The sequence below is a fragment of the Hyperolius riggenbachi genome, chromosome 1 (assembly GCF_040937935.1).
Source record: "Hyperolius riggenbachi isolate aHypRig1 chromosome 1, aHypRig1.pri, whole genome shotgun sequence".
NCBI classification, from domain to species: domain Eukaryota; kingdom Metazoa; phylum Chordata; class Amphibia; order Anura; family Hyperoliidae; genus Hyperolius; species Hyperolius riggenbachi.
The window spans coordinates 352,065,575-352,081,768 of record NC_090646.1 but is presented as its reverse complement, the minus strand read 5'-3'; the positions used below and the strand labels follow the sequence as shown (position 1 = coordinate 352,081,768).

Genomic DNA, 16,194 nt, shown 5'->3' with positions numbered 1-16,194 from the left:
AGGCACCACCAGGGGGGTGGTTAGGGTTAGGCACCACCAGGGGGGTGGTTAAGATTAGGCACCACCAGGGGGGTCTTAGGGTTAGGCACCACCAGGGGAGTGGGTAGGGTTAGGCACCACCATGGGGGTGGTTAGGGTTAGGCACCACCAGGGGGGTGGTTAGGGTTAGGCACCCCCAGGGGGTATTATGGTTAGGCACCACCAGGGGGGTCTTATGGTTAGGCACCACCGGGGGGGGGGGGTTAGGGATAGGTACAGAGAGGGTCTGTGTGTTAACGCTAAATAACAATAAGGCTTTAACGTTAAATAACAATAAGGCTTTAACGTTAAATAGCGATAAGCGGCAACCGTATTAGCGGCAACACCGTGCGCCATTATTCGCAGGCGCCATTTTCAGATGGATCCCCAAGAAACGGGGCAGTGCTGACACTCACGTCAACTCACAGTACATCAGAACATCCAGCAACACAAGTAGAAAACTACCTGCATTATTAATGCATGATATGAAAACATTTAAAACACAGACACATCATCATGTAGCAAAAGGTGACCAGTCCAAATGTGTGAGGAGTATGAGGAAAGAAAATCAAGTCACTCTCTATGTCATCCAAAGGGAGGGAGAGAGAGACAGAGAGTGATTATGAAAAGCATAGGAAGGGATTGAAGAGACCTAGATGCAACTTTACTACAGGAAGTAGGAAACATGCTGGTACAGAGGTCAGACGCAGAGGTCCAAGAAGCATCCTAAGGCCTCTTTCACAGTGTGACGTTAAAGTCACACGTTAAAAAAGTTTCAACACGGACTAACACACAGCAATACTAAGTCTGTGCGACATTCACAGTGCACACGTTGCATTTATGTGCAGCGTGTAGCGTTATTAGAAAGTGCTGCATGCTGTGCGTTATAAACTTTATTAGCTGCGTTGGACTGTTTGCACATGCTCAGTAATGACTTGGAAGCATACTTTTCATTGCCTGTATGCTCTACTCTATGCAACGATAACAGGGCATTAAGTTGCATTGCAACTTTTTTGGGGCGTTGCGTTGTAAATTTGCGTTGCGACTTTAACGTTGCATCAAACCGCAACGTCCTACTGTGAAAGAGGCCTAAGTCAGCATATACAGCAGTGGTTCCCAACCCATGTGTCGCGGAAGCTTCGGGTATGTGTCGCAGTGTCAGCTCTCGGAGGAAAGCAGCGCAGTGGAGGGAGAGCTGTGGGCAGCAGCAGAGAAGGGGGCCATCTCCCCCCCTTTCCTCACCTAAGGTGCTCTCCCTCCCTCTCTCCTCCAGAACGAACTGTGGTCAGGCGTTTGCAGCGGGCGGGACTTACCTTCCGTGTCGCTCCAAGCTCCGGAAGTTCTGGTGCAGCAGCCGCTGCTCTAGTCTGGATCAGACCAGAGTAGTGGCAAATCATCCCGCGCCTGCGACAAGACCAGACGGAGACACGGAAGGTAGGTTTTGCCCCTCTGCCAGCCACCGCACTTTGATCCGAAGGAGAGAGCGAGGGAGGGAGAGCACCCTGAGGTGCCGCTCTCCTTCCCTCGCTCTCTCCTCCTGGGGGGGGGGGGGGGGAGGGGGGGCACTTGGCTACATATACTGGGCACATATACACCTGACTACATATACTGGGCACATATACACCTGACTACATATACTGGGCACATATACCTCTGGCTACATATACTGGGCACATATACACCTGACTACATATACTGGGCACATATACACCTGACTACATATACTGGGCACATATACCCCTAGCTACATATACCCCTGGCTACATATACTGGGCACATATACCCCTGGCTACATATACTGGGCGCATATACCCCTGGCTACATATACTGGGCACATATACCCCTGGCTACATATACTGGGCACATATACCCCTGCCTACATATACTGGGCACATATACCCCTGCCTACATATACTGGGCACATATACCTCTGGCTACATATACTGGGCACATATACCCCTGGCTACATATACTGGGCACATATACCCTTTGCTACATATACTGGGCACATATACCTCTGGCTACATATACTGGGCACATATACCCCTGGCTACATATACTGGGCACATATACCCCTGGCTACATATACTGGGAACATATACCCTTTGCTACATATACTGGGCACATATACCCCTGCCTACATATACTGGGCACATATACCCCTGACTACATATACTGGGCACATATACACCTGCCTACATATACTGGGGACATATACCTCTGGCTACATATACTGGGCACTTATATCCCTGGCTATATATACTGGGGACAACTGGCTGTTTGTCATTATGTGCATTTACTGGTGAAAAGCTGTCTCTTATTATGTGCATTTACTGGTGAAAAGCTGTCTCTTATTATGTGCATTTACTGGTGAAAAGCTGTCTCTTATGTACATTTACTGGTGATAAGCTGTCTCTTATGTGCATTTACCGGTGAAAAGCTGTCTCTTATGTACATTTACTGGTGATAAGCTGTCTCTTATGTGCATTTACTGGTGAAAAGCTGTCTCTTATTATGTGCATTTACTGGTGCAAAGAGATCTCTTATTATGTGCATTTACTGGTGAAAAGCTGTCTCTTGTGTGCATTTACTGGGGAAACACTGTCTCTCATTACATGCATTTAGTCTACGTGTCACGGAGATCTGAACGTTTGGTTTGATGTGTCACGACTCCAAAAAGGTTGGGAACCCCTGATATACAGGATAAAAGAAGGTCTCAGAAAAATGATTGAATCAATCAGAAATCGATTAGAAAAATCAATGCATTGTATGGCCAGCTTGATCTATCCTTTTCCCTATTCATTATCTCTGTAAAATGTCTTTGCAGTCCTTTCTTCATAAAATCAAATTCATGCTTTACTTTTATGCTCTACCTTTAATCACTTCACAGCTTTTGTACCATTTACATTTTTGACATGCAAAACTACCTTCCTGACAGCATTCTCTGCTTCACCGATTATCTTCTCATGTCCTCCTTGCTTATAACCTGTTTTTCAAGCATGGCTAGCAGACTTCTCTAGAGCTGCTTCCACATCCTGTCATATCTTTAACACATTCAGACAGGCTCTCAAGGTCCACCTCTTCAAAACTGCTTACCCATCTTCCTCTCTTTCCTTATCCTTCATTATGAATTATCCTCAGCCCTCTTTCAACTGTGTATTGTCTTTTAAATATCTACTCAATGAGTATAGTGCTCTGTTTGCCAAGGATCTCATATTTTGTTTGAATTTAGCATTTATATAGCTCAGTTCTTGACACATTATACAGCCTTGTCAGAGGGACTTACAATGTAATCTCTGCAATAGTAATATCCCATACATTGAAAGGCCAATTTTCAGGGACGCCAATTAAATTATGGCCTCGATTCATAAAGCATTACCTCATGCGGTAATGCTGAAAACAGCAGACTTTACCGACCACTTAGCAAAATGTCAATTCATAAAGGCTGTTACCGCATGAAAAGCTGACATTACCGACCAGTGAGCTAAATTACCGACTTGGCTGCAGTTACTGACAACACATGTCAGTAAATTGTCAGCAAATGTCAATTCATAAAGCCTTCAACAAGCGGTAAGCCTGGCGGTAGTTACCGACACCTCTAGTGAGGCGATAACAAGTTACCGACAGCTCTGATGAATGCCAAAGTGCAGAGATCCGAAGTCTGTTTGAGTCATCAGTGGAGAGAGCCCTCTGTGTGAGTCATTTCTGCAGGCAGGGGAAGACTGTGTGACTCATCTGTCTGAGTCATCAGTGGGAGAGCCAGAGAGAGCCGTCTGTGTGATTCATTTCTGCAGGGCAAAGAGAGGATCGAGACACTGCTCTACTCTACCGCTTAATGGGCTGCGGTAATTTACCGACCTCCAAGGGCAGCTGGGGAAATCTTTATGAATTAGCACACAGACCGGGAAAATACTGAGTGCGGTATTTTCCCGACAAGATTTTTGTTATCGCTCTGCTGTTTATGAATCAAGGCCTATGTGTATGTTTTTGGAATGTGGGGGAAACCAAAGTTCCCATGGGAAACCGATACAAACATGGGTTGAACATACAAACACTATGCAGATAAGAGTCCTAGGCCTGATTCAAACTGGGGTCCCAGTGGTGAAAGGTGAGAGTACTATCAACTACACCACAATTTCCTGCACATTTGCATCTCCCATCATCCACAAAAACTGATGCAAAGATATCCTTTTCTAGATCATAGTCTGTCAATTTGTAATTTACATCTCCCATTATTTTCTAGCTGTTGCCCGGGTATGTATTTGGCTGGTGCTGCCTCCACCCACTTTTTCTAACCCTAAAAAACAATTACTGTACTCAATTACTTAGTGACCAAGTTTGTGAGCTTTGGGGTCTTTGGCATCAATAATTTGCATTGAAATCTGATTGGCTGTGGCTACACCTTCTTTTTTCTGAATTTGAACTCCAGTCACCCAATGACCAACTGTACCAGGTTTGAGGCTTGTGCCATTAACAGTGCATTGGCACATATGCATTTTCTGAATCCCTTTTTGTGAACTTGAGGGGGTGATGTGCAGCATTGGGATTTACTTCTGATGGACTTTGCCCACTGACCACAATGATTGTGGGACAGTGGCAGCAGGGTGGTGGAGGTTATGATGGTGTGTGTGGGTCGGAGGGGATTTTTACAGTGAGTATCAGTGGTGAAGAGTGATAGCTAACATTATGGGGAATGCGCTGAATGGTGTGATTTTTTTTTACGGGGGGTTATTTTGCATTTAATTTGCAGGGAAATTGCTGCATTTCATATGTCAGAATCAGAATCAATTTATTTTGCCAAATAAGTTTGCACTTAGAAGGAATTTGTCTTGGCAGTTGCTTAACAAACACAAACAAAAGAAATACAAGGACAGACAGTATGTATATTACAAGTCAAGGACAGTATGTAAGTATAGTGGCAGTAAGCAAGGTGAGAATTGTTCAATTTCAGTTCTGTACTGATTACTTTCAAGTCCTAGCAGCTCTAGCAGGCTTCCGCATTAAGCATGGCTACCGCCTCAGGAAAAAAGCTGATCCTGGGTCTAGTAGTTTTAGTTGCGATTAACCGGAATCTTACTCCTGAAGGCATGCACTGGAAGATGGAGTGAGCAGGGTGAGAGGGGTCAGAGGCAATTTTGGTTTCTCTCTATCTGCACCTGCTAGCGTTAAGGCTTAACAAAATAATCCAAACAATTTGGTGAACCAAGTGTTCGGTATTGAGCAGTTACAGGCGTTCAAATCAGCAAAATTACAAGGGTAACCAATTTGATTTAATTTCATACAACTAAATACTGCTACGATGAAAGACATACTGTTATCTTTTTTGTTGACAGTAGAGTAAATTATTGTGCAGGCTGAGAAGGATTCCCTAACTTTTTCGTGTGACTGTAAGTCATCCACTATGCTACTGTGCAGTAGGGAAGGAGCGGCAGACTGACATAGGCTACTGGCTGGGACTCTGTGGATCAGTAGAAGAATGATATCCAACAGTAAAATATGCATGTTAAACTTTGTTCTATTAGTCTAAAAAAATTACTTCTATGAAGTCTACAATTTTTTTTTCAAGGCATTTGATATCTGAATGCACTCTAGAAGACATTTTATGTAACCCAGGTTGCGTTCTCAATTTAACTGAGGTAAAGGAATATTGAGAGATTTAAGCATGTGATGCACATGTGTGCTTGTTGGTGGCCACGCTCCCTTGAGGAAGCCCGGATTCTCTGGTGAAACATGTCAAAGTCTACCCATGTGGCAGTACATATGGCTGTTTGACATGCCCGCTGGTCTCGTTCCTGCACCCATCTCTGAATCCTATTGTGTGCTGGGTTCATCTGCCACTGTTGTAGCTCCCTGCCGGCTGCAGCGCTTTCTGATACTAATCCCTATGTCCAGCAGGCAGCCATCTGATCCTGACTCCTTTGGACTCACTCCTCCAAGCAGCGTGGTCCCTCTGACAACAGGAATCTGGTACTGTATGCTTGCATTGATCCACATTGAAATTTCAACTATAGTGCAAGATTATGCAATTTCATGTGCAGAGTGTTTTGAGGGAAGTATGTGGATATGCATGGTGGTGTAGGTGTGTGCATGGTCAGTGTTGATTGTTCAGCCATTTTTAATGTTCATTATATCTATTTTCTAAGTTTTTCTATTGACGTTATGGTATTTTACTAATATTTATTGTTTGTGTATTGCTTGGAGCATCCGCAATGTAATCATAACATGCGGTACGACTTTTTTTGTTTCGTTGCTGTTATACAGGGAACACTACACAACATTCCACTGTGGTCGTGACCTCAGCCTTATTGGGACTGATTAAGTAGAAGTGAATTGTGAAGTTTTTCATTGACCTAATTTGAACCGAGCAAGTCGCATGGCTTTACAACATATCAGCTTCTAATATAAAGAAACCAAAAAAAAAAAAAACGTTTCATCATGTATATCAGCCTTTGGTCTGTTACCTTATCAAGCTTAGTCTCTGGAACTACTAACTGTTCTGAGAGAAAGTCTTTTTATTTTGATTTTTTCCATCTTATCCTCAGTTTGCTATACATTATTAGAACATGGTTAAGCACAAACATGGCTTTACTTAGAATGCACAAGTATGTCTGCATTTAAAATAAAACAAACAAAACAAATTACAATTTGAAATGAGTCAGTATTAAAATACCATTCTTGTTTAGCATTCCAGCAGAACAGTCAGGATAAAGGACTCCAGTAAGCTTATGTAATACAAGTTCTGTTAAGGCTTCAGTATCGGATTGTAAGATGCAGCACACTAAAGGCTGACTGTCACGTAAAGGATCTAGCTTAAAGGGAACCTAAAACTAGAAGTATATGGAGGCTGTCATATTTATTTCCGTTTAAACTATAGCAGTTGCCTGGCTGCCCTATTTAGCTGCCGTAGTCTCTGAATCACGTACAGTACCTGAAACAAATGTACATCTTATCTTGTCAGATCTGACAATAATGTCAGAAACACCTGATGTGCTGTATGCTTGTTTAGGGTCTGTGGCTAAACATATTAGAGGCAGAGGATCAGCAGGACAGCCAGGCAACAGGTATTGCTTAAAATGACATAAATATGGTAGCCTCCATATGCCTCTTACTTCAGGTTCCCTTTAATGAAAAGATAACAGGAGCAGGGAGTTCCACAGATCTCCGGAGAGACAGACCACCCATCATGTCCTAATTGCTCTAGGTGAGATTTCTACCACAGTGTTCAGCCAGTCTTGCAGTTAAAATGTTGACCCAAGCTGTCTTATTCAGCCCTATCAGATGATGGATATCTCATGGTACCATGGGTCGCTTCAGATTCCTCATGTAGACAGGAGGGAGTTCACAGTTGAATGGAGCAGTCATTGTGTGCTATGCACAACCCACAGGATAGTGATGTGTGAAACATTCATTACTTCCTACAGACCGAAAAAATTGAGTCACTCCAGAGACTTTCCATTTCTGCTCTTAGAAATAAGTTTATATCTACCAACAGTTCTCCTTAAGCTATTGCACAGGTCAAGAGTAGCCAGCATACGGCAAAATACTGCCAAGTGTGACTGAAAAATTACTGACTGTAAAATTAACCAGTTAATTAGTTTGTGGCAATTAGGAGGTAGGCAGGATTGGTAGTATGTAGCCTTTTCAGTTGATCAGCCATATCTGGAATTGTGGACACCTGCCAGGGAGCTGTTCGGATAAAGCTGGGAAAATCGTCCTAGAGTCCATATTGGGAACACATTGCGATATGACGTGTAGCTGATAGCGCAGCTCTTGTTGAACACACCTGATATATTCTCCTGTGAGAGAACATAAACTGTAATTAGTAACAGTCCATAGTAGTAATCCAACACATGGATTTCACAGATTACACATACAAAAAGTATACAAAAAACAAACAAAATAGTAGCTTGTGTGAAGTTAGGCTGTGTAAAATGAAGTCCACGGTACACAGGTAAGATCATCTTCTATATATAATGCTTCAACATATCATTGTGCAGAGAATCCACAACAGAACAAGCCTGCCACCGATGAACAAAAAACTGCTTACCAGCTGCCAATAGACTAAGACTATAAGGTCTCAAAGTGCTTAGGATAAACGCTTCTCTGGTGATTCTTGTGCACATCAAACTTATATCCTTTCCAGACTCCAAGTCAATAAAAATTAAAAAAAAAAAAAAAAGCATCTAAGTGCACACCGCTTCATGTCACAATAGATGACTTTTAATGAGACAGAAATATCCAGTAAAAAACACCCATATAAGTGAAAGTGCAATGTTAAAAACAACAATATCAGTCAAGCTGCCATCTCTCCAACCAACCGTTTTTGCGGTAAGCTTCATGAGGGGTGTGGCTGGCCAACGATGTGTGGTTGTAGGCCAAATGCCAAGTTAATCTACTGTCCCATGCTGCAACATTCATGGTTTAACCTTTCATAACAGAATAATAAGGCAGATATATTACGGTAAATGCTCTACTGCAGACATAAATGTTTTCTTACATTTGTTGGTACTCAAAAGAGCATGTTATTTGTGTAGAAACTCATGGATTAGCTGACATCTAATAAATTACACTTATTAGCTGACATCTAATAAATTACACTTATAAAGCATCTGGACTGTCTTAGCTAGAGGCTGAAACCTTCTTAGAAAGCCTTTCCATGCCTGTAGGCTGTACAACACGATGATGCATTCCAAGCCACAGTCACTCCTCCAGAGCCTGTTTCAGGTTATGTGATCACCACTGTATATTTCATTTAAAGGGAAGGTCCAAGCAAAAAAAAAAAAAGAGTTTTACTTACCTGGGGCTTCTACCAGCCCCATGTAGCCATCCTGTGCCCTTGTAGTCACTCACTGCTGCTCCAGTCCCCCGCTGGCAGCTTTCTGACCTCAGAGGTCAGGGCCACATTGCATACATTTTTACGCATTCCAGCTAGTGCAGGAACAAAAATTTACGCGTTGCACCACTAACGCGTAAAAATGTATGCGTTAATGTTCCTGCACTAGCGGGAATGTGTAAAAATGTACGCAATTCGGCCCTGACCTCCGAGGTCAGAAAGCTGCCAGCGGGGGACTGGAGCAGCAGTGAGTGACTATGAGGGCACAGGATGGCTGCATGGGGCTGGTAGAAGCCCCAGGTAAGTGAAACTCATTTTTTTTTTTTTGCTTGAACCTTCCCTTTAAAGAACACCAAGTATGTATTTTCTTGTCCTATATCGCTAAAGTGACAGGGATATGGCGGCTGCTATATGTATTTCCTTTTAAATAATGCATATGCCTGGCAGTCCTAGTGATCTGTTTGGCTGCAGCAGTGTCTGAATCACACATCTGGAACATGCGTGCATCAAATGCAACCAAACTTAAGTCAAACATTTGATTTCCATGCGTGTTCAGGGTCTATGGCTAAGGCTGCTTCCACACAGGGACGTTACAGGCGCACGTTAGTGCAGCCTGTAACGCTCCCCCAACGCACAGCAATGTAACACAAGTGGGCTGTTCACACTGCCCACGTTGCGTTACATTGTAACGCAGCAAAGTGCTGCATGCTGTGCGTTCTACGCGGCTAAGCCGCGTTAGACTGTTTGCACATGCTCAGTCATGTTGGGGAGGAGGGGAGAGCGGCCGGGCACATGGCTAATTAATATTCACTGCACTCAGTGACGTGCAGTGTTTACTTCCTGGAGCGGCCGCTCTGTGCGGCGATTGGCCGGGCGGGACCACGTGATGCCGCATGCGTCCAAGAGTACGCATCACGGCATCACGGACGCCAGAGTGAGCTGCACAACGCAGCTCACTCCGACGTCCACACCAGAGAGCACCAGGCGTTGCGTTAGGGGCACGTTACGTGCCCTATAACCTCCCCTAAACGCAACGTCCTGGTGTGTATTTACCCTAAAAGTACCGACAGGTTTGATCCGATTTCCGTTCGATTTTCAGTTCACTTCTAGGGAATATTGATCGGAAATCAGATCGGAGCTGTTGGAAATAATCAATCTGACAATAAATCTGTCAGAAAATTGTATCATGTGTACCTAGCATTAGAGGCAGAGCAGCCAGGAAAGTTTAAAAGGAAATAAACACAGCAGTCTCCATATCCTTCTCATTTCAGGCGTGCTTTATTTTGTATAAGGATGGCATAAGCATGAATGTCTAGCATGTGCGGTTTCTAAGCCTGTCATATGCACTATAACAATGGTAACTGCTTCTGTCCTCTGATTTAGCATGTCCTAATTTCGCCCAAGCAGCAAAATTGCTATATATCAGTGTCGATTGTAATTGGTAACATAGCATTCATACATTTTTGGACTATTTTTACAATTACTGGTACAATTCTGATCGTAATTACGTATTCAAGGGTAATCTTGATTTTAGGTGATTTCCTTGCAATTTTTGCAAGTTACACAAAATTACATCAACAGACTCCGGCGGCACCCCTGGATAAGTGCTAAATGTTGCACAAACTAATCCCCGCAAGGCAAAATTTTGATGTGTAATTAGTTGTAAGACCCTGCATATTCTGGCAGAGCGAAAACAAATGCAAATTTGCATGAGCAATGCCACTCGATTGAGCCAATTAGGCCAAGTTTGCAAAGCCAGGTATATCAGGTTTCACTTGGTGTTTGATGCACACACTCATGTTGTGAAATGTTTCATGTCTTTCTTCTGGAGGTAGGTGGAGGATGGCCCTCTCCTAGGGGGGTCGGCGGGGGGATTGGGTCTGCACGTGCCTCCCCCTCCCCCCCCCCCAGGGTGTGAAGGGTGGGAGCCACTCCTGAGCCCTAACCAGCTTGGGGTGGCCTATACTTCACTCCTTTCTTTCGTGGTGCTCCCAAGTCGTGCTCATTTGGCAGAACACATGGACGCAATGGGCTCTATTCACAATCATTTTCTGCATGCGGAAATGCACTTGCGGTAAATTCCCGACTGAAATAAGACCATCTTGACATTCACAAAATTTTACGCATGATCATTTATCACATGTGTAAAATTGTATGCATTATTTATCCGCAAGTAAAAAGTGCTCTAAAAGTCTGCAAAAGTTGGTAATTCCCGCAAAAAACTGAAATTCACAAACAAAAAGGGGCGCATTATTTCTGACTTAACTACCGATTAATGATCACCTACTAGTACTTGGTGATAGTGATTTTGCTTCCCATTGACTGAAATGTACTCTGGAGCCTTGAGCGCTGTGTTAGCTAGACTTTAATATTTTTTTTGACAAGTTTTTTTTTTTTTTTAATGCCACTTTTTTTTACGCATGGTTACTATGCAATTATGCATGTTTTACAATTATAGAGATCAGCGCTAGGATGTATCAATAGGTCCCTTCAGCATATAATTGTAATATTTATAGTTATTCATATTGCATATAGGAACAGCAACATCTGGGGAGGAATTGGAACCAACAGCTTCTAGGAACAGCGGAGCCTGGGAAAACTAAAGGAGGAAGATCATCTGGTGTACCGCAACCCTGATGGAGTGAACGGGACATCACTGAGCGATCTTTGACCAGTCTTGCAGTGGTCAAACAGGCGGGGTGAGTGCAACTCCTAAGGGAGTAAAGTATTGTCTTTGCACCTGCAGAGCGCTGTCTATATATAATTCAAAATTATGCATGTTTCCCCAACTTTTTTACGCATTGTTCCCGCATGTGGAAAATTTTAATGAATGTGGAAAAAATGTGGAAATTATCACTGGCGGTAATATAGCGGTGTCACGGACGGTTGCGGGGCCGCAGACGCGTCCTGGAACCGCCCATGAAGAAAAAGCGATCGCACTCGATTCCCTGCATCGATTGCGCTTCAAATCGATACAATCTGGGTTGAGTGTGTAGGGGCAGCTGAAGTCCTTTTCTTAGCAGAGAGAGCACCATCCTAAAGGCTGGATGGCTCTTTTGATATGCTAATGAGCCTGAGCCTAATCTGCCCCGGAGAGTCCCTGGCTTCAAGCTGTGCTGATGGCCCATCCATCAGGTATAAGGTGACAAACACCATGGCAGAAGCAATCTAGTTGGGGGGAAGCCAGACCCACTGGCTCCCTCCCAGCAGGGGAGGTGACACCTAGCTGGCTGCTCCAAACTTCAAAGAGCCTTTGCCTGGGAATAACCTGAGTCTCATAGCATATCCATAACTTCCCAGATCTGTCATATTTCTGGGGTTCCTGAGATGGCAGCTTCGCCAAACGTGGGGGAAGTGTAGCATGAGCCCCGGTGCTGGTTCTGAGGAAGTTTCAGAACATTCTGAGGTAAGGACTGCCAGTTAGGCAGTTTGAAAATGCCCTTATGATACCACATGGGTCCCACCCCTCATGTCTGGTATCAGGGCGCTGGGTAAATCGAGACAGACCTGAAAATGTTAATAAATCCGCCCTGACCTGTACGGTTCTGTGAGATAGAGCCCATATATGGGTAGATATGATTTCTAGCCCCAGGACAAGGGGAGGGCTCATCTCATCTTCTAAGGGGGTGTATGGCTCCCCGCCCTCACTCCCTCCTACTGAAGCAGGGGCATAAGAATGGCAGAGGACCCAAACTCAGTGTCCTCCACACTGAAACATCTTGAACTCATCAGGTGCCAGCTTGAGGATATGCTGGCATCCACCTGGTCTGAACTCTGAACTCAGATTGAAACTCTGAACTTTTTCCCACAAAAAGGACATCTTTCCAGGAACTAAGTATTTTTCTCCCTTCTTTTATTTTTTTATACTGGATATTACTGTCTTAATAATTGTGATTTTAATAATTGTCTGTATATATTAATTATTTATATTGCGTGAATAAACGACTTTCTCCAAGTCATTCACTGTCCGCTACCCTGCTTATCAGCACACACAGAACTGATCCCGGGTCTCTGAAGATACGCTACTGTTTGTTTGTTGTTGGCTAGACAGAATATCGTGTGTTTAACCGTTTTATTCGCAGGATTAGTCAGTCAGTTAGTGGGCTCCACGGTCCCATGATAACCGCGGTGGTGGCAGTTTACTCTGAACCAGTGGGTGAAGTTGTAATCACCCGTGTCTCACAGGCTCCCTTCTGAGTTGTCTGCGGCTAATTCTTAACGGTTCCTGCGCATTGACTGCGACCAGAGTTCGCACGATCTGTGCGCTGGCACCGTTTAGAAGGCTAAGTGCGGTCAGCCACTAGGGCTCCTGTGACAAGCGGTCAAAAATCTCTTACCGCATGTGTGATTGTGAATAGAGCCAAATGCGTTACAAGGTAGGTCCTATCCTTTGGGAGGTAGGTGTGGATGGCAATTCCTGGTGGTGGCAGCACTGGGGGGGGGGGGGGGGGGTCGTCTGCACTTTTCAGCCCCCCATCCCCCCCCCCCCCCCCCGAGTGCAGCTGTGGGGTCTCTGAGCAGTGAGAGGGCTTGGAGCTCTGTTTATGCTGCCCCCAATTTCATGGGGGCATGGGAGGCCTTCTCGCGGCGCCCCTGGATAAGTGCAAAATGTTGCGCTGACTAATCTCTGCAGGGCAAAATTTTGCGGTGTATGCCCTGCATATTCCGGCATGAGCAATGCCTCTTGATTGAGCCAATTAGGCCAAGTGTGCAAAGCCTGATGTATCACGGTTCCACTTGGTGTTTGATGAATACACTCTTGTTGTGAAACATCATCAGACTTTGATAACTTATTTTAATCTAACTTGCGAAAATATGGTGGCGGTAAGCATGCCGCATGTCTACTGACGTAGCCACGAGTGAATATGACCATTTTTGTTATGCCATAATTTTTGCACAGATGAGAGTACTTGTAAAAATGAATAGTCATGAGAAAACACATTTTTGCCAAATGCATTGAACTCTGTGGACATAAGGACATTTTTTTTTACACGAGTATGTGCGTAAAAATGTATGGGTATGTATGAGAAAACACATTTTCAAGAAACATCTCACATGTGTATCTTGTGAAAACCCATTATATTTTTATGAACTGAATCTTGCAATAATTTTACATTTTGCACCATAACTGCAAAATTGCTACAATGTGAAATTCTAGCTCATCACTACTATAAATGAAAAGTGTTTTTAAGATGTATGAATATTGGGCATGTTGATATTAAACTTTGCTTATGTATTAGAATAGATGCTTGTAATATGGAGCTACATTGTTAATATGTGTTTATATACTGTAGGAAAGAAAAGAAGTGCACAATGGATTAAAACATAATTAAAACTAGAATAAAAAACATTAAAAGCACCTCCTCACATGCACGGCTGGTGGTTGATCTGGTAGTAACCTGGGCTTGTGAGTATACACGTATAGTTCTTGTGGTAAAAAAAATGTATTTATTTTATTTATAAAGACTTTGTAAAATGTAAACCTATAGGCTTGCTATATATACCAGCGGTTCTGGATGCAGGCCTGGCTTCAGGGGCATAAAGTGATAATTTGCATATTCAGTGGCAGTGCATTGTGGGTAACCACAGATGTTCACTGAATTAGTACAAATACCTTCGGTTTTAAGAAGGCAAACCACACTAAGCATTGCTTTCTAGTAGGAGGGCTTTTCGGTCTCTTTTAGCCCCCTACACTTTCCTTGTGGTTTTGGGTCACCCTGACCTGTTTGGTTACTCTGTACTGGTCAAAGCCCTATCCCAATGAGCTTTATCAATTCCTGCCATGCACTGGTGAGGACAAAAAGTCCAAAACAGGCTGTCTGGACGTGGAGTTGGTGTGCCTCTGTAAGATTTAAAGCTATAGGCTTACTATTCACCAGCGGATCTGGATGCAGAGAATTTGCATATTCAGTAGTGGTGCATTGTGGGTAACCATAGATGTTCACTTACAGCTGAATTATCACAAATACCATCTGTTTTAAGAAGGCAAACCACACTAAGCAGAGATAACAAGGTTATACAACATAGGGCAAAGTTATACAAGGCAATCAGTACAAAATACATGATCATGTGATTTTGGGCTGGTTAGGTAAGCCCAGTAATACAAGTATGAGGCGGTCATAGTAAAGAAACACACAATCATGTACAATACACTAGCTTAGGCTTACAATCTAAGGGGAGGGGAGATGGACACACTAGGTAGGGCTTTAGAATATGTATGCAATAGAGAGTTGCTGTGTGGTAGGGGGTGGGTAGGCCATCTGGAAGAGGTGGGTTTCGAGGGCTTGCTTAAATGTGTTAAAAGAGGGGGAAAGTCTGATGGGCAGTGGAAGGGAGTTCCAAAGAGTGGGGGCAGCTCTTGAGAAATCCTGCAGGTGCTCCTGGGAGTGGGAAATGCATGGGCAGTTAAGCGAAAGTCGTTGGAGGACCGAAGGGGGAGGACTGGTGTATACCTGTAAACAAGCTCTGAGATGTAGGTTGGGCAGGTTTTGTGCACTGATTTACAGGCCAGGCATAGAATCTTGAAACGTATCCTGAATTGGATAGGGAGCCATTGCAGGCATTTACAGAGGGGGTATGTGGATGCAGAGCATTGAGAAGAATGAAGACTGGCAGCCGTTTTCGTAACTAATTGAAGAGGGGCAATGCAGTTTGAGAGGAGGCCAGACAGAAGGGAGTTGCAGTTATCAAGGAGGGAGATGATGAGTATATAAATGAGCAGCTTGGTAGTGTCTGGGGTCAGGAAGAGACAATACGAAGGTGGAAATTGCAGGCTCTGGTGACGTTTTGGATGTGAGGGATGAAGGAAAAGGCAGAGCCCGGGAGGTGGGGTGAACGATTGGGTTATTGATTTTGAGGTCTGAGAGGGGTGCAGCAGCACAGGGGTGGGGAAAGGGGGTGGGTTCTTGGTGGTTAGAGATCAGGAGCTCAGTTTTGTCTAGGTTAAGCTTTAGGTACCTAGCTGACATCCAGGAGGAAATAGTTGAGAGGCAGGAGGAGACCTTGTCCATGATGGTGGAGGAGAGACCCGATGTATGAAGGTAAATTTGAGTGTCGTCGGCATAAAGGTGGTATTTGAAGCCCAGGGAGGAGATGAGTTTGCCAATTGAGAAAGTGTATATTAAGAATGCAAGGAGGCCCAGAACAGAGTTCTGTGGGAGCCTGACTGAGAGGGGGGCAGAAGTTGAGGAGGAGCCGTTGAAGGAGGTTGTGAATGAGCGAATAGAGAGGTAGGAGGAGGTCCAAGCCAAGGCGAGGTGAGGCTATGGATGCCGAAGGACTGTAGCCAGTTGCATGTGGTCCGGTATTAGTCATGGAGAGAATCCAAAGACAGAACAACAAAA

General features: G+C 44.1%; 1 protein-coding gene across 1 annotated transcript in view; it reads right to left on the bottom strand.

Annotated features, from left to right (window-relative positions):
- Window positions 1-6,510: 6,510 nt before the first annotated feature.
- The window catches only part of LSS (lanosterol synthase), a 97,131-nt gene continuing 87,447 nt past the window's right edge, over window positions 6,511-16,194 (bottom strand). The window contains exon 22 of the mRNA XM_068234120.1: window positions 6,511-7,814. Coding sequence (XP_068090221.1) covers window positions 7,668-7,814 — 147 coding nt within the window. The 3' untranslated portion in view covers window positions 6,511-7,667. The remainder of the gene's footprint in view (window positions 7,815-16,194) is intronic.